A 22886-nucleotide genomic window follows, 5' to 3' on the forward strand; every position below is an offset into this window, starting at 1 on the left:
TTATCCAGAGCGACTTACAGTAGTGAATGCATACATTTCATACTTTTTTTTTCTGTGCTGGCCCCCCGTGGGAATCGAACCCACAACCCTGGCGTTGCAAACACCATGCTCTACCAACTGAGCTACAGGGAAGGCCACATACCTTTACAGACAGGGCAGTGTAGGATACCACATACCTTTACAGACAGGGCAGTGTAGGATACCACATACCTTTACAGACAGGGCAGTGTAGGATACCACATACCTTTACAGACAGGGCAGTGTAGGATACCACATACCTTTACAGACAGGGCAGTGTCCACATACGTGAGGTTGGGGGTTGTCTGTTTTAACGTTGTAATTGCGTTGGAATTTTGGACATTTCTTGTTGAGGTCACACCAGCTGACAGATGTATATGCCTTTGGATGCTATGGACTCTAAAACACAGAGGTCCAGTTACTAGATAGGTTTCTCACAGCCTTTTACAGGACTCTAAAAGGCAGAGGTCCAGTTACTAGATAGGTTTCTCACAGCCTTTTACAGGGCTCTAAAAGACAGAGAGGTTCAGTTACTAGATAGGTTTCTCACAGCCTTTTACAGGACTCTAAAAAACAGAGAGGTCCAGTTACTAGATAGGTTTCTCACAGCCTTTTACAGAGCTCTAAAAGACAGAGAGGTCCAGTTACTAGATAGGTTTCTCACAGCCTTTTACAGGGCTCTAAAAGACAGAGAGGTCCAGTTATTAGATAGGTTTCTCACAGCCTTTTACAGGACTCTAAAAGACAGAGAGGTCCAGTTACTAGATAGGTTTCTCACAGCCATTTACATGCTATCTTCAATCAGTAGAGGCTCTACCTCAGAAATTATTGTGTCAAGCTGTTTAGCTGCATCCTACATCAACACATCGTCCTCATCAACACATCATCATCCTCATCAACACATCATCCTCATCAACACATCATCCTCATCAACACATCATCATCCTCATCAACACATCATCCTCATCAACACATCATCCTCATCATCCTCATCAACACATCATCATCCTCATCAACACATCATCAACACATCGTCCTCATCAACACATCATCCTCATCATCACATCATCCTCATCATCCTCATCAACACATCATCATCCTCATCATCCTCATCAACACATAATCATCCTCATCAACACATCATCATCCTCATCAACACATCATCCTCATCATCCTCATCAACACAACATCCTCATCATCACATTATCCTCATCATCCTCATCAACACATCATCATCACATCATCCTCATCAACACATCATCCTCATCAACACATCATCCTCATCAACACATCATCCTCATCAACACATCGTCCTCATCAACACATCATCCTCATCAACACATCATCCTCATCAACACATCATCCTCATCAACACATCACCCTCATCATCTTCATCAACACATCATCCTCATCAACACATCACCCTCATCAACACATCATCCTATTCAACACATCATCCTCATCAACACATCATCCTCATCGTCCTCATCAACACATCATCAACACATCATCCTCATCATCCTCATCATCATCATCAACACATCATCCTCATCATCCTCATCATCATCATCAACACATCATCCTCATCAACACATCATCCTCATCAACACATCATCCTCATCAACACATCACCCTCATCATCCTCATGTCCTCCTATGTCAGCAATCCATGCTTTGGTTTAGTTTCCCCTGGTACTGTTTCCACTTGCTAATGTTTTAGCATTTGTGGCACAAATCCCATTCAAGTCATCCGACCAATATTAGCATTTTTTGCACATTTCTTTTAGTCATTTTATCATGTCCAAATCATGTCCAAATCATCCAAATGTATAAAATTCAATGTGAAGCTCAACAAAGTCACTTATAGATGATTTGAACATGATGTGCTAATGTTAATCTGACAAATCATATTATCGGTCCCATGATTTGAATTAGATTTTTGCTACAAATGCTATAATGTTATGTAAATGTAGGAGTGTTTGACATTGCAGCCGACTTTATAGACGAGTCGAGATCTACAAATGACCTTGCATGATAAATAACTACTCACTCACTCAGTCAGTCAGTCAGTCACAATTTACCCACGATGCATCACAGTTTTGATGCTCTCGAACACTGTATGTGTGACTGAGGAAGGAAGCCCTCTCTGCATCAGCTTCTTAGTTCCTGACATAGATTTGTCTAGAGGGTCCATCTATGCATATTTGTCATTATGTCGTCTGCAACAGAATGAGAAGAGCAATTGAGGACTATCTCCATTTTAAAGTAGTTAATGTCTTCTTCTTCAACTTCCATAACTTTAATGACAGTCGGTAAACCAACTGAAAGTTTGTATTCAATGGCTTTAGTTTTGAAGCAAGTGCGCCCTCTATTAAACTCTATGGACACAGACTACTTCAATGTTGGGTTAACCACAGATCTCAAACTTCACACTCAGTGTCTGTTTACTGACAGTAAGTTAACTTACAACACGTCTACCCTTCACTCTGTAAGTATGCTTGACGATATCTTAAAATATGTATATTTTATAATTTGTTTGTAACCATGAACTTCTGTATCCTGTTATGTGCATGGCGATGCTATTGGAATGTATGTTGTTTTGTTTTTCTGTTATGTACTCTGTAGATGTATTTCTGCATATTAATCTGATACAGTATTGTACATGTGGTTTCATATATAATACTTTTTCCTGCTATTTTAAGGACTCTGACAGTAATAGATTTTTGTGGAGACGTGTTTGAAAATGGGCTAAAGTAAGAGGGGATTGGGTGTTTAGCTTTTAGGAGTAATACAGTATTAATATGAAACACAGTGATGGAGGGTTGTGTTTAGGAGTATTATTTACGTGAGACACAGTGACGGTGGATTGAAATGCTTACTAACGGGTCCATTTCCAACAATGCAGAGTAAAAACATTTTAAATAGTGACACAAGGAATAAATACACAGTGAATAACAAATAACAATAATGAGTAAAAAATAACATGTCTATTTACCAGTACCTAGTTGATGTGCAGGGGTATGAAATAATTGAGGTGGTTATGGGTCGGCAGGTAGCCTAGTGGTTAGAGTGTTGGACTCGTAACTGAAAGGTTGCAGATTGAATCCCTGGGCTGACAAGGTACAAATCTGTCGTTCTGCCCCTGAACAAGGCAGTTAACCCACTGTTCCTAGGCCATCATTGAAAATAAGAATTTGCTCTTAACTGACTTTCCTAGTTAAATAAAGGTAAAATAAAAATGTACACACATGTAAGGGAAAGGGGGATACCCAGTCAGTTGCACAACTAAATGCATTCAACTAAAATGTGTCTTCTTTATTTTATTTATCCGTTATTTTACCAGGTAAGTTGACTGAGAACACGTTCTCATTTACAGTAACGACCTGGGGAATAGTTACAGGGGAGAGGAAGGGGATGAATGAACCAATTGTAAACTTCTTCTACAGTTAACCTAACCCCTCTGAAACAGAGCAACACTGCGGGATCTGCCTTAATCGACATCATCGGCACCAGGGATCAGTTGTTGTTGGGTGTTAACTGCCTTGCTCAAGGACAGAACTGCATATTTTGACCTGATTGCTGTTTGGCATCGTAATCGACTTCAGTGGGCAAATACTCACCTTCGATGGCCACTGGCACGCTGGAGAAGTGTGCTCTTCACGGATGAATCCTGTTTTCAACTGTACCGGGCAGATAGCAGACAGCGTGTATGGCGTAGTCTGGGCAAGCGTTTTGCTGATGCCAACGTTGTGAACAGTATACCCCATGGTGGCAGTGGGGTTATGGTATGGTTAGGCATAAGCTATGGACAACGAACACAATTGCATTTTATCGATGTCAATTTGAATACAGAGAGATACTGTGACGAGATCCTGAGGCCCATTTTTGTGCTATTCATCCACCGCCATCACCTCATGTTTCAGCATCAAAATGCATGGCCCCATGTCGCAAGAATCATACACAATTTCTGGAAGCTGAAAATGTCCCAGTTCTTCTATGGCCTGCATACTCACCACTGTCCTATTGAGAATGCTTTTGGATGCTCTGGATCGACGTGTACGACAGCATGTTCCAGTTCTTGCCAATATTCAGCAACTTCTCACAGCCATTAAAGATTAGTTGGACAACATTCGACAGGCCTCTATGGAAAGGAGATGTCGCGCTGCATGAGACAAAAAGTGGTCACACCAGATACTGACTAGTTTTCTGATCCATGCGCCTACTTTTTTTTAAGGTATCTGTGACCAACAGATGCATATGTGTATTCCCAGTCATATGAAATCTATTAGGTCCTAATACATTTATTTAAATTAACGGATTTCCTTATATGAACTGTAAGTCAGTAAAATCTTAAAATATTTTGCATGTTGCGTTTATATTTTTGTTCAGTGTAGATGAAAACTCTCTTGGTAAACAGTATTGTTTACTGCTTATCACAAGGTATTCTAACTCAGGCAAGCAAAAACTTGAGACTTCCTTAACAAAGAGACACAGCCCTCCTCCCTTCGACTTACCAGAGTCTGCCATCCATTCTTGAAGATGCACTCTTAGAGAAAAGGGTTCCAAAAGGGTTCCTCGGCTGTCCCAATAGGAGCACCCTTTTTGGTTCTAGGTAGAACCCCTTTCGTTTACATGTAGAACACTCTGTGGAAAGGGTTCTACATGGAACCCAAAAAGGTTCTACCTGTAATTCAAAAAGGTTCTTCCTGGAACCTAAAAGGATTCTTCAAAGGGTTCTCCTATGGCATCAGCCAAATAACCCTTTAAGGTTCTAGAAAGCAAAACATTTTTGTGTAGAAAAACCAGCAAGATGTATATCCAGGTCCTCATTCAGCCACAACTCAAGAAAAACGTATTACAGTTTTCCAGTGATAGGATAGAACATAGCTCATCCAGTTTGTTCTCCAGTGACTGCACGTTCGCCAATATTAATTTATTAAATACATTTTGTATTTAACCTTTATTTAACTAGGAAAGTCAGTTAAGAACACAATCTTATTTACAATAGAACAGAGGGCAATGGTGGTCTATTTGATCGCCAACGTAATCTCGTCAGGATGCCTGCTCGCTTGCCTCTCTATTGCCGCCACTTCCTCTTTCGAGTCCCGGGGGATTAGGGCCTGGTCCGGAGTAAGCAGAACGTCCATAATTTGCCATCTCGTTGAGGTAGAAATGTTTGTCCATATCAAGTTAAATGATCACTGTTCTGATGTCCGGAAGCTGTTTTCGGTCAGAGTAAAGTTAAAATCAGCACAAAAAAGACACAAAATAGCGGAGTAGGTCAGGAGCCCGTAAATCAGCTGCTATCCACTGCTTGCCATCTGCTGTTCACAAGGGCCAACAGTGGAACAGAATATGATAGCGGCATGTTCTATAGAACAGACATCAATTTTTGTGTGCTTAAATTTTACTTTTTAACGCCAGTGTTGCGTTTCATTAGTTTGTTATGTTGTTATTAGCCCAACATTATTGAGGACATTATTATTAGGTACCAGTACTATACACGATGGCCAACAGTGGGTCTCTCCCAAATGGCACCCTGTTCCCTTAATAGTGTACTACTTTTGACATAGGGTGCCATTTGGGAAGAAGCCAGTGTAACTGAATATGATCAAGGCATTATATTACTGCCCATCGTACGAAGAGACACTACAGTAATGCTGAGATGCCAGTAGGGAGAGCTCTAGTCTAGAACACTGAAACCTTCAGTATCACTTTGATGCAGCTGATGAGGAGTGTAAATTGAATGTGTTTATAGAATAGAATGAATGACTTCATGGAACTGACCAAATGTAAATGGAACTTTGACCTGTTCCATGTAGAACTCAGAGGGACAAGGCAACACATTCTAAGATATTATAAACATTCCATAAAGAATAGTCAACATATTGTTAACATGATTCTGTATTTAAATAAAAGTGGAAATGGGGGACATTTTGTCCATTTTAGAAATGTAGGGCCCATTCTAATACAGTAACCTCCCTTCTCTGACATGTTGTTCTCGTCGTCATGCATGTTAATGACTTAAAGAGGAAAGGACAGTTCTGCATCAGCTACTTGTGCCCTGACTACTTTAAATATGTATCAACTGGTTGACTCTCTGTACAGGACCTCTCTCCTTCACTTCACTCTATAAGTACGCGTGACAATATCTTGAAAAATAGTTTTGGGTTATTTGATTTTAGTCATTAGTCATATTCTTGAGGGGAATGTATAATTTTACTTCTTGTTATGTTTTGAGCTGTGTTTTGGATCAGAACTGTGTCAGATAAGACCCAGATGCAGACAGTTTGAATAACAGATGTTTATTAACAAAACAGGGGGCAGGCAGACGACAGGTCAAGGGCAGGCAGAGGTCAGTAATCCAGGGTAGAGTCAGTAAGGTACAGAACGGCAGGCAGGCTCAGGGTCAGGACAGGCAGAGTGGTCAAAACCGGAAAAACTAGAAAAACAGGGGCTAGAGAGAACCAGGGGCTAGGAAGAACCAGGGGCTAGGGAGAAACAGGGGCTAGGGAGAAACAGGGGCTAGGGAGAACCAGGGGCTAGGGAGAACCAGGGGCTAGAGAGAACCAGGGGCTAGGGGGAACCAGGGGCTAGGGGGAACCAGGGGCTAGAGAGAACCAGGGGCTAGAGAGAACCAGGGGCTAGGGGGAAACAGGGGCTAGAGAGAACCAGGGGCTAGGGAGAACCAGGGGCTAGGGAGAACCAGGGGCTAGGGAGAACCAGGGGCTAGGGAGAACCAGGGGCTAGAGAGAACCAGGGGCTAGGGGGAAACAGGGGCTAGGGAGAACCAGGGGCTAGGGAGAACCAGGGGCTAGGGAGAACCAGGGGCTAGGGAGAACCAGGGGCTAGGGAGAACCAGGGGCTAGGGAGAACCAGGGGCTAGGGGGAACCAGGGGCTAGGGAGAACCAGGGGCTAGGGAGAAACAGGGGCTAGGGAGAACCAGGGGCTAGGGAGAACCAGGGGCTAGGGAGAACCAGGGGCTAGAGAGAACCAGGGGCTAGGGAGAAACAGGGGCTAGGGAGAAACAGGGGCTAGGGAGAACCAGGGGCTAGGGAGAACCAGGGGCTAGGGAGAACCAGGGGCTAGAGAGAACCAGGGGCTAGGGAGAACCAGGGGCTAGGGAGAACCAGGGGCTAGGGAGAACCAGGGGCTAGAGAGAACCAGGGGCTAGGGAGAAACAGGGGCTAGAGAGAACCAGGGGCTAGGGAGAAACAGGGGCTAGGGAGAAACAGGGGCTAGGGAGAACCAGGGGCTAGAGAGAACCAGGGGCTAGGGAGAAACAGGGGCTAGGGGGAACCAGGGGCTAGGGAGAACCAGGGGCTAGGGAGAACCAGGGGCTAGGGAGAAACAGGGGCTAGAGAGAACCAGGGGCTAGGGAGAACCAGGGGCTAGAGAGAACCAGGGGCTAGGGAGAACCAGGGGCTAGGGAGAACCAGGGGCTAGGGAGAACCAGGGGCTAGAGAGAAACAGGGGCTAGGGAGAACCAGGCTGGTAGGCTTGGCGAGACGAACTGGCAACAGACAAACAGAAAATACAGGTATAAAGGCAGTGGTGTAAAGTACTTGAGTAAAAATACTTTCAAGTACTCCTGAAGTAGTTGTTTTGGGGTATCTGTACTTTATTTTACTATTTTTATTTTTGACAACTTTCACTTTTACTTCACTACATTCCTAAAAGAAAATAATGTACTTATTACTCAATACATTTCCCCTGACACCCAAAAGTCCTCGTTAAATTTTGAATGCTTAGCAGGACAGAAAAGGTCCAATTCACGCACTTATCAAGAGAACATCCCTGGTCATCCCTACTGCTTCTGATGTGAAAACTCACTAAACACAAACGCTTTGTTTCTGAATGATTTCTGAGTGTTGGAGTGTGCCCCTGGCTATCTGCACATACAAACAAAACACAAACAGTTGTGCCATCTGGTTTGCTTAACAAGGAATTTGAAATGATTCATACTTTTACTTTTGATACTTAAGTACATTTTTGCAATTACATTTATTTTTGATACTTTATATCATATTATTTAAAACCAAATACTTTTAGACTTTTACTCAAGTCGTATTTTACTGGGTGACTCACTTTTACTCAAGTATGACAATTGGGTACTTTTCCACCACTGTATAAATACACAGGGGATAAGGGGGGAAACTGGCGACACCTGGAGGGCGGGTGGAGACAAGCACAAGACAGGTGAAACAGATCAGGGTGAGACAGTTTTGGTTGTTACATCAGGGCCTGTATTCATAAAGTGTCTCAGTGGAGGAGTGTTGGAATGTGTGTGAATGACACAGTGGATTTATCTGAGGGTCCTTTAGGACCAGACTGAGTAGGGTTGACATCTATACTGGGACTGATAGGGAGTAGGGTTGACATCTATACTGGGACTGATAGGGAGTAGGGTTGACATCTATACTGGGACTGATAGGGAGTAGGGTTGACATCTATACTGGGACTGATAGGGAGTAGGGTTGACATCTATACTGAGACTGATAGGGAGTAGGGTTGACATCTATACTGGGACTGATAGGGAGTAGGGTTGACATCTATACTGGGACTGATAGGGAGTAGGGTTGACATCTATACTGGGACTGATAGGGAGTAGGGTTGACACCTATACTGGGACTGATAGGGAGTAGGGTTGACATCTATACTGGGACTGATAGGGAGTAGGGTTGACATCTATACTGGGACTGATAGGGAGTAGGGTTGACATCTATACTGGGACTGATAGGGAGTAGGGTTGACATCTATACTGGGACTGATAGGGAGTAGGGTTGACATCTATACTGGGACTGATAGGGAGTAGGGTTGACATCTATACTGGGACTGATAGGGAGTAGGGTTGACATCTATACTGGGACTGATAGGGAGTAGGGTTGACATCTATACTGGGACTGATAGGGAGTAGGGTTGACATCTATACTGGGACTGATAGGGAGTAGGGTTGACATCTATACTGGGACTGATAGGGAGTAGAGTTGACATCTATACTGGGACTGATAGGGAGTAGGGTTGACATCTATACTGGGACTGATAGGGAGTAGGGTTGACATCTATACTGAGACTGATAGGGAGTAGGGTTGACATCTATACTGGGACTGATAGGGAGTAGGGTTGACATCTATACTGGGACTGATAGGGAGTAGGGTTGACATCTATACTGGGACTGATAGGGAGTAGGGTTGACATCTATACTGGGACTGATAGGGAGTAGGGTTGACATCTATACTGGGACTGATAGGGAGTAGGGTTGACATCTATACTGGGACTGATAGGGAGTAGGGTTGACATCTATACTGGGACTGATAGGGAGTAGGGTTGACATCTATACTGGGACTGATAGGGAGTAGGGTTGACATCTATACTGGGACTGATAGGGAGTAGGGTTGACATCTATACTGGGACTGATAGGGAGTAGGGTTGACATCTATACTGGGACTGATAGGGAGTAGGGTTGACATCTATACTGGGACTGATAGGGAGTAGGGTTGACATCTATACTGGGACTGATAGGGAGTAGGGTTGACATCTATACTGGGACTGATAGGGAGTAGGGTTGACATCTATACTGGGACTGATAGGGAGTAGGGTTGACATCTATACTGGGACTGATAGGGAGTAGGGTTGACATCTATACTGGGACTGATAGGGAGTAGGGTTGACATCTATACTGGGACTGATAGGGAGTAGGGTTGACATCTATACTGGGACTGATAGGGAGTAGGGTTGACATCTATACTGTGTAGGATGTGTGTTTTAACTTTTCTACATCCATAACAACCAGCTCTCTAGACTGATACAGACTCTATGGGCCTTATGGGCCTTCACTACAGATGGTGTGTGTGTGTGTGTGTCTGTGTGTCTGTGTGTGTGTGTGTGTGTGTGTGTGTGTGTGTGTGTGTCTGTGTGTCGTGTGTGTGTGTGTGTGTGTGTGTGTGTGTGTGTGTGTGTGTGTGTGTGTGTGTGTGTGTGTGTGTGTGTGTGTGTGTGAGAGAGAGAGTCAATTGTTGTTTAGCCTCACAGCTTGGGGATAGGAGTTATCATTGAACCTGGTGGTCAGTCTTTAGGCTGCTGTACAGCTTGACGGACCATAGAGAATTGAACATTTATCCTCCTGTATCTGGGGATCTGAGAATAAACAGCTTCACAACAATCAATGTTGAAATATGTGTTTACAGTTCTACACATCTGTTCAATAAGTGATTGTTTTTGTTGTTTGTGATGTTGATGACTTTATTGTATCCATTAGGAAATAGTTTTTGCATCAGACAGCATGTCATCTTAAATAGACAGACGAAGACAGACATGCAACACGTCACACACATTACATACATAGTGCAATAGACTTACAGACCGACAGTATTCACATAGACAACCATATAGCACAATACAACACAGCACAATATGAGCCTGGTTCATTTTCAGTAATGAGGCCCTGTACCCCATTTACAGTTTCTACTTCAATGTATCAGGTGGAGTTATTCACCTGCTATAGAGTGAGTTGTTGTTTATGTTTCTAAGACTGCAGGGTGGGAGATGCAACAATGGCCTTGAGAACAGCAGGAAGTGTGTTGCTGGTATTTCTCTGGTCTGTGACAGGTATGGTCTCATTCTTATCTTTTAGTTGTTCTGTTTCTCTACAGACATTTCTAAAGGATATGAATCATAATGTTATTCTGGTGTTAGGCGTCTCCACTTCCCTTTAAATAGGTATCTTTCACACCTCACTGAGTGATTCTTGTCTGTGGTTTCACACTCAACTCACCAACTATGGCAACATGGTGTGGACAAACCCTACTCATTTTGAAATTGATGCATCTTTAAGGTGAAAAAAAAGCACAAGCATCCACAACGTTCAAACATCTTTCCCATAATTACAGGTATTTTATCAACCATTTGAGTTCAGCCATAATATTTGTTGTAATATTTGTTCTCCCTTTTCAGGGGGATGAAATTGTAACCAGCTCTGTAATGCTTGTTTGAAAAAGACAGATACTTTTGAAAAAAGTATAATTCTCAATGAATCTAAAATGAGACATGGCAATCTGCACAAAGGCAAAAAGGCCATTTTTAAACAATGGATGAGCTTTTCTTATTAATCTACTGGAGAACCATTTAGGGTTCAAGTAAAACGTTTGTATAAGTGAAGCTTTTAGAGAGAGGTTTAGTGCTTTTATATGTAATAATCTCAACCCACCCAGTTAGTAATCATTACATAGCGACTGTGTGTTTATTCATGTGAAAATTGACTTTGCCGCTTCAGCATGCTTTTGTGGCACAGTCAATGGCACACAGGGGATATTGGCCAGAAGGTTCAGGGTTCGCCGACCACCACGGATGAGCTCACTCTCCCTGCCTATTTCATTATTACGATCAGAGCCGGCTGCAGACAGTGATCAGCCAGGGGGAAATCAGATTTTCAAAATTTTGATGCCATATTTATAATTATATAAAATATATTCACATTTTCTACCAACAGGTTTCTGTGCCAATGCACCACACAACCAATAAACAAAAGCATAACGACTTGGAGCACTTCTATAGCATGGTTTACGTTTTTAAAACCACAATCAATCTGAACAAATAGGAATACATCCCACCTTACCTTGTAGGCTTACCCAGTATCGAAGGCTTGACAATCTCTGAATGTCATTCAGCTTTCTGGTGTTTTGTAACAAATGTCTCTTTCCATTCATCAAATGGCTGCTGCACAGTTTGGATTGATTGATTTTATTGGTCAGTTAAAAAAAATACATACACACATGTACACACAGTTTATTTACAGTGACCAGGATTGTTGATTTAAAGGACAATAAAGTCTGGGACTTATTTACATTGTGGTGCCTATGTTTTACATAAACACATTTACATTGCATAGATACAGACACATTGCATAGATACAGACACATTGCATAGATACAGACACATTGCATAGATACAGACACATTGCAGATATAAACACATTACAGAGATACATTACAGAGATACATTACAGAGATACAGACACATTACAGAGATACAGACACATTACAGAGATACATTACAGAGATACAGACACATTACAGAGATACACACACATTGTCACGGTTATCGATGGTGAAGGAGGACCAAAATCCAGCAGGACTGCGTTTGTTCATCTTGAACATTTATTAAACTCAAAATGAACACCAAAACAACAAAACAAACTCACGATCCCCGAACAGTCTTCTCAGGCTCACACACGCTAGACAAGAAACAATCTCCCACAAAAACCTACACCAAACAATTACCCATATATAGGACTCTCAATCAGAGGCAACGAGGAAGCACCTGCCTCCAATTGAGAGTCCCAAACCCCAATCAACCTAACATAGAAATACATTAACCAGACTACACATAGAAATACATAGACCATAAACCAAAAACCCGGAAATAATAAATCAAACGCCCTTCTACCAAAACACCACCCCGAACCACATAAAACAAATACCCTCTGCCACGTCCTGACCAAACTACAATAACAATTAACCCTTATATTGGCCAGGACGTGACAGTACCCCCCCCCCCCCTAAAGGTGCTAACCCCGGAAGCACCTCAAGAATAACAAAAACCCCAAACAACAAAAAATCCCCCTAAACTAAAGGGAGGGTGGCTGCCGTCACCGACGGCACTTGTGCTACACCCCCCCTCCCCAACCCACTTATACAGGTGGTGGTTCAGGCTCCGGCCTATTGTCCTCCAGAGTGCCGACCGACCCGATCTGCCTCGGACCGTAGGCAGACTCCCCCTGCTCTGGATCATGGGCAGACCTCCTCCTCTCCACCCTGTATGCAGACTCATCAATTAAACCGTTAATTACTTTAAGTTCTGAAATGTCAGGCTTACTCAGTTTAGGGTTGCTGCTAGACTCCCTTGATTTTTGGTCATCAGCAGACTCTGGGCAGATGGGCCACTCTGGCTGATCCTGGCTGACGGGCCGCTCTGGCTGATCCTGGCCGACGGGCCGCTCTGGCTGATCCTGACCGACGGGCCGATCTGGCTGATCCTGGCCGACGGGCCGCTCTGGCTGATCCGGGCAGTCGGGCCGCTCTGGCATCTCCGGGCAGTCGGGCCGCTCTGGCGGCTCCTGACTGACGGGCGGCTCTGGCGGCTCCTGACTGACGGGCGGCTCTGGCGACTCCTGACTGACGGGCGGCTCTGGCGACTCCTGACTGACGGGCGGCTCTGGCGACTCCTGACTGACGGGCGGCTCTGGCGACTCCTGACTGACGGGCGGCTCTGGCGACTCCTGACTGACGGGCGGCTCTGGCGACTCCTGACTGACGGGCGGCTCTGGCGACTCCTGACTGACGGGCAGCTCTGGCGACTTCTGACTGAGCCGACGCACTGGAAGCCTGGTGCGTGGTGCTGGTACTGGGGTTATCAGCCTGGGAACACGCACTTCCAGGCTAATGCGGGGAGCGGGAACAGGACGAGTCGGACTGGGCTGATGCACTTGAAACCTGGTGCGTGGTGCTGGTACTGGACGTGCCAGACTGGGAACACGCACCTCTAGGCTAGTGCGTGGAGCGGGAACAGGATATATAGGACCGTGGAGGCTTACTGGCGGTCTCGAGCTTAAACCTGGCATCGCCCTTTCTGGCTGAATGCCTACTACCCCCTGGTAAATGCGGGGTGCTGGTATAGCGTGTACTGGCCTAAAAACACTTGGCCTCGCCATAATACTCATTACCCCGAAGCACGAGACATGTCCATTAACTGGCTTCTGTGACACAGTCCGGGGATTTGGCCTGGGGCTCCAAACTTGCCCCGCCAAACTACCCATATGCCCCCCCAAAAAAATTTATTGGGGCTGCCTCTCGGGTTTAATCGGCAGTCGTGTTCCTCGGTAGCATTCCCGGTCTTTGCTCCATTTCTTCCATGGGCCCTCTCCGGCCATAACTTGCTCCCATGTCCATTTCTCCCGTTTGTCCAATTCAAATTCCCTCTGCTCCTTCCAGTCCACCTGTTGCTCCTTCCTCTGCTGCTTGGTCCTTTTGTGGTGGGAGATTCTGTCACAGTTATCGATGGTGAAGGAGGACCAAAATCCAGCAGGACTGTGTTTGTTCATCTTGAACATTTATTAAACTCAAAATGAACACCAAAACAACAAAACAAACTCACGATCCCCGAACAGTCTTCTCAGGCTCACACACGCTAGACAAGAAACAATCTCCCACAAAAACCTACACCAAACAATTACCCATATATAGGACTCTCAATCAGAGGCAACGAGGAAGCACCTGCCTCCAATTGAGAGTCCCAAACCCCAATCAACCTAACATAGAAATACATTAACCATAGAAATACATAAACATAGACCATAAACCAAAAACCCGGAAATAATAAATCAAACGCCCTTCTACCAAAACACCACCCCGAACCACATAAAACAAATACCCTCTGCCACGTCCTGACCAAACTACAATAACAATTAACCCTTATATTGGCCAGGACGTGACACACATTACAGAGATACAGACACATTACAGAGATATAGAAACATTACAGAGACACAGACACACTACATAGATACAGACACATTACAGAGACACAGACACATTACAGAGATACAGACACATTACAGAGATATAGAAACATTACAGAGACACAGACACACTACATAGATACAGACACATTACAGAGACACAGACACATTATAGAGATACAGACACATTACAGAGACACAGACACATTACAGAGATACAGACACATTACAGAGATACAGACACATTACAGAGATACAGACACATTACAGAGATACAGACACATTACAGAGATACAGACACATTACAGAGATACAGACACATTACAGAGATACAGACACATTACAGAGATACAGACACATTACAGAGATACAGACACATTACAGAGATACAGACACATTACAGATACAGACACATTACAGAGATACAGACACATTACAGATATAGAAACATTACATAGATACAGACACATTACAGAGATACGTTGGCTTAATTCTGATAGCATTGTGTTGTGTGACCTTGTTTCAGTGGTACTGGGTCAGAATGTCTGGAGTGTGACTTACACCAAGAAAAGTATCTGTGCCTTGAAGGGGTCAACAGTGGAGCTGCACTGCTCTTATACATATCCCAGTGGTACAGTCACAACAACCCTCTGGTTCACTGAATCTGGGACTGGTGTAGAACCTAAAGATCTAGGTCAGGACCCAGAGTATGCAGGTCGTCTGGAGTGTCATGGAGATCAGAAGAATTGTCACACACTGAGGATCACAGACCTGAGAGAGAGTGACTCTGCTGAATACAAGTTCAGATTCTTAACAGATCAGACCGGAGGGAAATATATTGGCAGTCCTGGAGTCACTCTGTCTGTCACAGGTACAGTTACGTACATTCAATATAGTTCAACTGTTGAATTCCATTTAGTTCAAGAAAATTGTCTTGGTTTGTTTTTACAGTATCTGTCACTCATCTCACATCTATCTAGATAGTTGTAATGTGAGTGTGGTTCTGTATGTATGCTAAAGCATATGATGTGTGTGCTTCAGTGTATGCTGTGATTTTAGCATGTATGCTAATGAGAATGTTCTGTTAAAATCTGTTTAAATTGACTCTATTGAACCCAATACTTCCTGGAAAACAGTGGAAAGTATTACAGAGTTGACTATCCTGGCTAAATAAATCAAATTCATTAATGAATGACTAATTACCTTATAAAGGGCAGCTATACAGACACAAAGGAGGAGAATAATGATTTGTTTCCTCATACTCTAGATGTTGTGTTGGAGATGGATCCTACATCTGTGTCAGAGAGGGAGAATGTCACACTGATATGTAGAACCAAATGTACACTGGACCCCATCACAGCCTACAGTTGGTATAAGAATGGACAGCCTATACCAAACAGCAACACCTCCTCTCCTGTCTATAGCCTATTCTCAGTCAGCAGTGAGGATACAGGCCGATACTCCTGTGCTGTAGAAGGCCATGAGGATCTCCCCTCTGCTGAAGAGACTCTCACTGTCACATGTCAGTACATTGTGGGTTTCATTTGATATACTGATTATGTTGATTCTTGAATTGGGAATAGATTGTTTTCCATATGAATAAATATGAATAAATATTTTTGTGTGTAACATCCATTTCCTTGAATTTGTATTACCACCATATCATCATTCTTTTTAATTATTATTTTTCTGATTGTCTTTTACTATGAATTAAATGATTTCAAACTCACCTGTAAAATGTAAACACAAATGTTGCTATAAATGAATCTGGTCTTCAACACCAGATGGTCCAAGGAACACCTCAGTGTCAGTCAGTCCCTCTGGTGAAATAATGGAGGGCAGTTCAGTGACTCTGACCTGCAGCAGTGAATCCAACCCACCTGTGGACAAATACACCTGGTACAAGAAGAATGTTACCTCACCAAAAGCATCAGGACAGAGTTACAGCATCACTAACATCATCTCTGAGGACAGAGGAGAATACTACTGTGAGGCTGAGAATACAATAGCATCTAATAACTCTACAGCTCTGATGATCATTATAGCAGGTGAAGTTACATCTTCAATACTTCAATACAAAATGATGTTCAATAAGAAATGATGTTTCAAGGTAATCTTCTTCTAGTTTGCATCATTACACTTTGGTTTAAAACTATACATAGTCTTATACATACAAGTATTGCATTAATGTCCTGTATTGCAGTATATTAATTTTCAGTTCATAATAACATGTACTCATATCATCTATATTATCTTTTAGAGAAACAAACCTCAGTTCTAACTGCTGCTGTAGGAATCATAGTGGTTGTTCTGGGTGTCATACTGGCTTCATGTCTCTCTGGCTTCATGTGGTTCAGGTGAGTGAAAATGCATATTTTAAAGATTATTTCACTTTATTATCTTCATTAATTTGTTCATTCATTCATTCGTTCATTTATAAAACAGGAAGAAGGCCTCCAAATCCACCTTTGACACAAGACACACAGCAGACGACGGACAGGTGAGTCTGTTCAGACAGATGGAAGATCATTTTCGTTGCTTTGTGGGAAATGTCCACTCTTCATGCTGTCTGTCCCCAGGTCTATTTATATTGTCTGTTCTCTCTCTCCGTCAGGGAGACTCTAGTGCAGTGTATGTCAACATCTCAGGCATGGCCATGACCCCTGCTGCAGCACAGACAGTGGCCACCTTTGACCAGGAACAGGACGAGGATGTCCAGTAAGCTGCTGTGAAATTCAACCTCTCCAGTGCTGCCACCCTCTGAGCATATTCTACCATTACAACAACATAGAGTCAATACTGTATACAACATTGTGAACACACAGACAGCATCAAGGTCATTCATATGTTGCTGCTTATTGGAGGAGTAGACAAAGTCATTCAAATAAGCAAAACAGTTGACCATTAGTGACCCCTCATTGTTCTCTGAGAACTCCCTCCATCACTATCTGATGACATTTCATTGTTCTCTGAGAACTCCCTCCATCACTATCTGATGACATTTCATTGTTCTCTGAGAACTCCCTCCATCACTATCTGATGACATTTCATTGTTCTCTGAGAACTCCCTCCATCACTATCTGATGACATTTCATTGTTCTCTGAGAACTCCCTCCATCACTATCTGATGACATTTCATTGTTCTCTGAGAACTCCCTCCATCACTATCTGATGACATTTCATTGTTCTCTGAGAACTCCCTCCATCACTATCTGATGACATTTCATTGTTCTCTGAGAACTCCCTCCATCACTATCTGATGACATTTCATTGTTCTCTGAGAACTCCCTCCATCACTATCTGATGACATTTCATTGAACTCATACTATGGTGTAAAAGTAGGCATTTTGAAAAGTCACAGTTTTAATGTCTTAAAGGTTCCAGGGGTATTCTTCAGGCCAAATGGCATTTCCTGAAACTGCACTCTACAATATACATCTCAAGACAATTACTATGACATGTCTATAACCTGTTGGGGCTACAGGTTAGCAATGAACCCCGAGACGGGATTGCTAACAAGGCTGGAAATTCAAAACATCAAAAATCTAATAATTTCAATTTCTCAAACAATCAACTATTTTACACAATTTAAAAGATAAACATCTCCTTAATCTAACCACATTGTTCGATTTTCAAAGAGGCTTTACGGCAAAAGCATAAAGTTAGATTATGTTAGGACAGTACATAGCCACAAAAGTACAAACATCCAGTTTCAATTCAAGGTCAGGCGTCACCAAAAGCAGAAACCAGCTAAAATTATGCACCAACCTTTGACAATCTCCATCAGATGACACTCCTAGGACATTATGTTATACAATACATGCATTTTTTGTTCCATCAAGTTCATATTTATATCCAAAAACAGCATTTTACAGTAGCGTGAAATTCCGATTTTTTTCTTCTCTGAAATGCTTCCGGTGAACATAACAAAATTACTATTCGAAAACATTGGTAAATTATAATATTGTCATTCAAAGAATAATATATTATCATCTCGTAATTGCTACCGAATGGCCAGATCTCAAAATAACTTTACTGGGAAATCACATTTTGCAATAAACGGGGTGCTATGCTAAGAACAATAAGCTATGCTATACAGTTAGCATCATCTAATATCGATAATAACATTGTAAATATCCCCTTACCTTTGATTATCTCCACCAGAAGGCACTGCCAGGAATCCCAGGTCCAGAACAAATGTGGTTTCTTTTGACAAAGTTCATAATTTATGTCCAAATAACACCAAGTAGTTAGCGTTCATTATGCTCCCACAAAACGTGGTGGGGGGGGTGTAAAATCACGCCGAAAAGCTAAAAAAACCTAGTAAATAATCTATTTACGTTCGTTCAAACATGTCAAACGTTGTTTAGCATTAATCTTTTGGTCCATTTTTAACGTTAAACATCAGTAATATTTTCACACAACCTATCCTATGTCTAGATAAACAATTATGACAAACTCACGCTTCTCAGATTTATGCGCAGGCGCCAAAAAATGAAGTGACGACATGTCAACTTCCATGCATTCTAATTTGCTCTCTGTTTATCATAGACGCTTCAAACAACTTTATAAAGATCGTTGACATCTAGTGGAAGCCGTAGGAGTTGCGAAATGAATCCTTTCTCACTATGGTATCTATAAAACAATGACACTAAATAGTACAGTCACAAAATTCAAAAAAAATGTTTTATCTATTTTTCACAGGTTTTTGCCTGCAATATGAGTTTTGTTATACTTACAGACACCATTCAAACTGTTTTAGAAAATTCAGAGTGTTTTCTATCCGAATGTCTTAATAATATGCATATCCTAGCTTCTGAGTTGGTGTAGGAGGCAGTTAAAAATGGGCACATATTTTCTTCAAAATTTCTCAATACTGCCCCCTAGCCCCAACAGGAGTGATGTGATGAGGGTTTTAAGGAATGGCTCTGGTTCCATTCTAAATGGCACCCTATTCCCTATTTAGTTCACTACTGGTCAAAAGTAGTGCACTATAAGGGAGTAGGGTGCCATTTGGGAGTCACATTCAGTTTAATGGATGTTTCTTTCTCCAGGCCCACGGTGGAACAAGCAGCTGAGGAGGACCCCTCTGTTCTCTACAGTACAGTCAACAAACCCAGAACCAAGAAGACCTGAACACAACAAACCCAGAACCATGAAGACATGAACACAACAAACCCAGAACCAAGAAGACATGAACACAACAAACCCAGAACCAAGAAGACATGAACACAACAAACCCAGAACCATGAAGACCTGAACACAACAAACCCAGAACCATGAACACAACAAACCCAAAACCAAGAAGACATGAACACAACAAACCCAGAACCATGAAGACATGAACACAACAAACCCAGAACCATGAAGACCTGAACACAACAAACCCAGAACCATGAAGACATGAACACAACAAACCCAGAACCATGAAGACATGAACACAACAAACCCAGAACCATGAAGACATGAACACAACAAACCCAGAACCAAGAAGACATGAACACAACAAACCCAGAACCATGAAGACATGAACACAACAAACCCAGAACCATGAAGACATGAACACAACAAACCCAGAACCATGAAGACATGTAACCTTTATTTACCAATCACGGCCAGTTGTGACAGCCTGGACTCGAACCGGGGTGTCTGTAGTGACACCTCTAGCACTGAGATGTAGTGTCTTAGACCGCTGTGCCACTCGGGAGCCCCAACATCATGTTCTAGTGCTGTCCCCACCTAAAATAAATCTTGGTCAACCAAGAGTCATCTGTCATTTCTACCAATCGATTGGTTGAAATGTTATGTGTATTTTTCCATATATAGACACACCCCATGTGTTTTAATAAAATCAACTATATGTACTGAAATGGTCTGATGCTTTTAGCATGCTGTTTGATTAAATAATTAACTTCCCTGGGCTAGGTGGGACGCCTGCGTCCCACCCTAGTCAACAGCCAGTGGAATCGTGTGGCGCGAAATACAAATACCTAAAAAATGCTATAACTTCAATTTCTCAAACATATGACTATTTTACACCATTTGAAAGACAAGACTCTCGTTAATCTAACCACATTGTCCGATTTCAAAAAGGCTTTACAGCGAAAGCAAAACATTAGATTATGTCAGGAGAGTACCCTGTCAAAAATAATCACACAGCCATTTTCAAAGCAAGAATATATGTCACAAAAACCAAAAATATGAGTCCTACAGTAGGTCTATGTTGTTGTTAGGTGAAGTTATGGGTCCTACAGTAGGTCTATGGTATTGGTATAACTAGCAGTTTCTGCATTAGCATGGAGGAGTTTCTGCAACCAAATTGCGTGTGCATCTATTTTAGCAGATTAGATTACATTTGCAGATATAGTACATCCATAACTAGTGGTTTCCTCATTACCAGATATACTACATCCATAACTAGTGGTTTCCTCATTACCAGATATACTACATCCATAACTAGTGGTTTCCTCGTTACCAGATATACTACATCCATAACTAGTGGTTTCCTCATTACCAGATATACTACATCCATAACTAGCGGTTTCCTCATTACCAGATATACTACATCCATAACCAGTGGTTTCCTCATTACCAGATATACTACATCCATAACTAGTGGTTTCCTCGTTACCAGATATACTACATCCATAACTAGTGGTTTCCTCATTACCAGATATACTACATCCATAACTAGCGGTTTCCTCATTACCAGATATACTACATCCATAACTAGTGGTTTCCTCATTAGCAGATATACTACATCCATAACTAGTGGTTTCCTCATTACCAGATATACTACATCCATAACTAGTGGTTTCCTCATTAGCAGATATACTACATCCATAACTAGTGGTTTCCTCATTACCAGATATACTACATCCATAACTAGTGGTTTCCTCATTACCAGATATACTACATCCATAACTAGCGGTTTCCTCATTAGCAGATATACTACATCCATAACTAGTGGTTTCCTCATTACCAGATATACTACATCCATAACTAGTGGTTTCCTCATTACCAGATATACTACATCCATAACTAGTGGTTTCCTCATTACCAGATATACTACATCCATAACTAGTGGTTTCCTCATTACCAGATATACTACATCCATAACTAGTGGTTTCCTCATTACCAGACATACTACATCCATAACTAGTGGTTTCCTCATTACCAGATATACTACATCCATAACTAGTGGTTTCCTCATTACCAGATATACTACATCCATAACTAGTGGTTTCCTCATTACCAGATATACTACATCCATAACTAGTGGTTTCCTCATTACCAGATATACTACATCCATAACTAGTGGTTTCCTCATTACCAGATATACTACATCCATAACTATCGGTTTCCTTATTAGCAGATATACTACATCCATAACTAGTGGTTTCCTCATTACCAGATATACTACATCCATAACTAGTGGTTTCCTCATTACCAGATATACTATATCCATAACTAGTGGTTTCCTCATTAGCAGATATACTACATCCATAACTAGTGGTTTCCTCATTACCAGATATACTACATCCGTAACTATCGGTTTCCTTATTAGCAGGGAGGAGTTTCTGCAATCAAATTGTCCTCGTGCTGCATTTTATTAAACACAGAAAGGGGCCTATATTGGAGACCAAAAGTCGTCTGGCACACTGCTTAGGATTTCAACAACTTTAATAACTTATTTCTAGCCTACAAACATCATGTTACTACTAATGTGAAAACAAGACAAAAAAATATGACTATTCTTGCTCATTTTAGGACAATTGTCAAATAATTGTAACATTCATTACTGACTTAAATTGTTTACAACATCATGGCTACGCTGTTGGCATCACCTTTTACAGTGGATTTCCGCTGTTGTGGGCCTTTAACCATCTGTCTGACTTTGTTGTTCACACAGGAGAGAGACAGGACTATCATGGATCCTCTGGGGAGCCTCAACAACCTCATGATGCTGAAGAGGCAGAGAAGAGTCTCTCCACATCAGAACACCTCAAGAAACACCTGCAGAGACGAAGATCTCTCACATGGAAATCTTACTGCAAATCTTCATCGGAACTTAAAATACACCAGCGAGTACACACAGGAGAGAAATCTCACCACTGTTTTGATTGTGGGAAGAGTTACTTAAGATCAAAATCGGCCAAACCCTCCCCTAACCCGGACAACGGTGGGCCAATTGTGTGTCGCCCCATGGGCCTCCCGGTTTCGGCCGGCTGCAACAGAGCTTGGACTCGAACCCAGAATCTCTAATGGCACAGCTTAGGCCACTTGCTCACCATTTTTGCTCCAGGCAGATATACTACATCCATAACTAGCGGTTTCTGCATTAGCAGGGAGG

At 42.3% G+C, this 22886-nt stretch overlaps 1 protein-coding gene across 2 annotated transcripts in view; it reads left to right on the top strand.

Annotated features, from left to right (window-relative positions):
- LOC145876087 (cell adhesion molecule CEACAM6) overlaps window positions 1–21272 on the top strand; it is a 222577-nt gene extending 201305 nt beyond the window's left edge. Inside the window, exons 1-9 of one of the 2 annotated variants that reach the window (XM_082971874.1) lie at window positions 897–2505; window positions 10549–10626; window positions 15060–15404; window positions 15801–16055; window positions 16318–16581; window positions 16794–16890; window positions 16979–17033; window positions 17148–17251; window positions 19588–21271. In XM_082971874.1, coding sequence (XP_082828000.1) covers window positions 10572–10626; window positions 15060–15404; window positions 15801–16055; window positions 16318–16581; window positions 16794–16890; window positions 16979–17033; window positions 17148–17251; window positions 19588–19669 — 1257 coding nt within the window. In that variant the 5' untranslated portion in view covers window positions 897–2505; window positions 10549–10571 and the 3' untranslated portion in view covers window positions 19670–21271. Of the gene's footprint in view, window positions 1–896; window positions 2506–10548; window positions 10627–15059; window positions 15405–15800; window positions 16056–16317; window positions 16582–16793; window positions 16891–16978; window positions 17034–17147; window positions 17252–19587 lie in introns of those variants that run through there. The other variant, XM_082971875.1, reaches the window with a different exon arrangement.
- The last annotated feature ends 1614 nt before the right edge of the window (window positions 21273–22886 follow it).

Source organism: Salmo salar, unplaced genomic scaffold (assembly GCF_965601325.2).
Source record: "Salmo salar unplaced genomic scaffold, fSalSal1 ptg000432l, whole genome shotgun sequence".
NCBI lineage: Eukaryota > Metazoa > Chordata > Actinopteri > Salmoniformes > Salmonidae > Salmo > Salmo salar.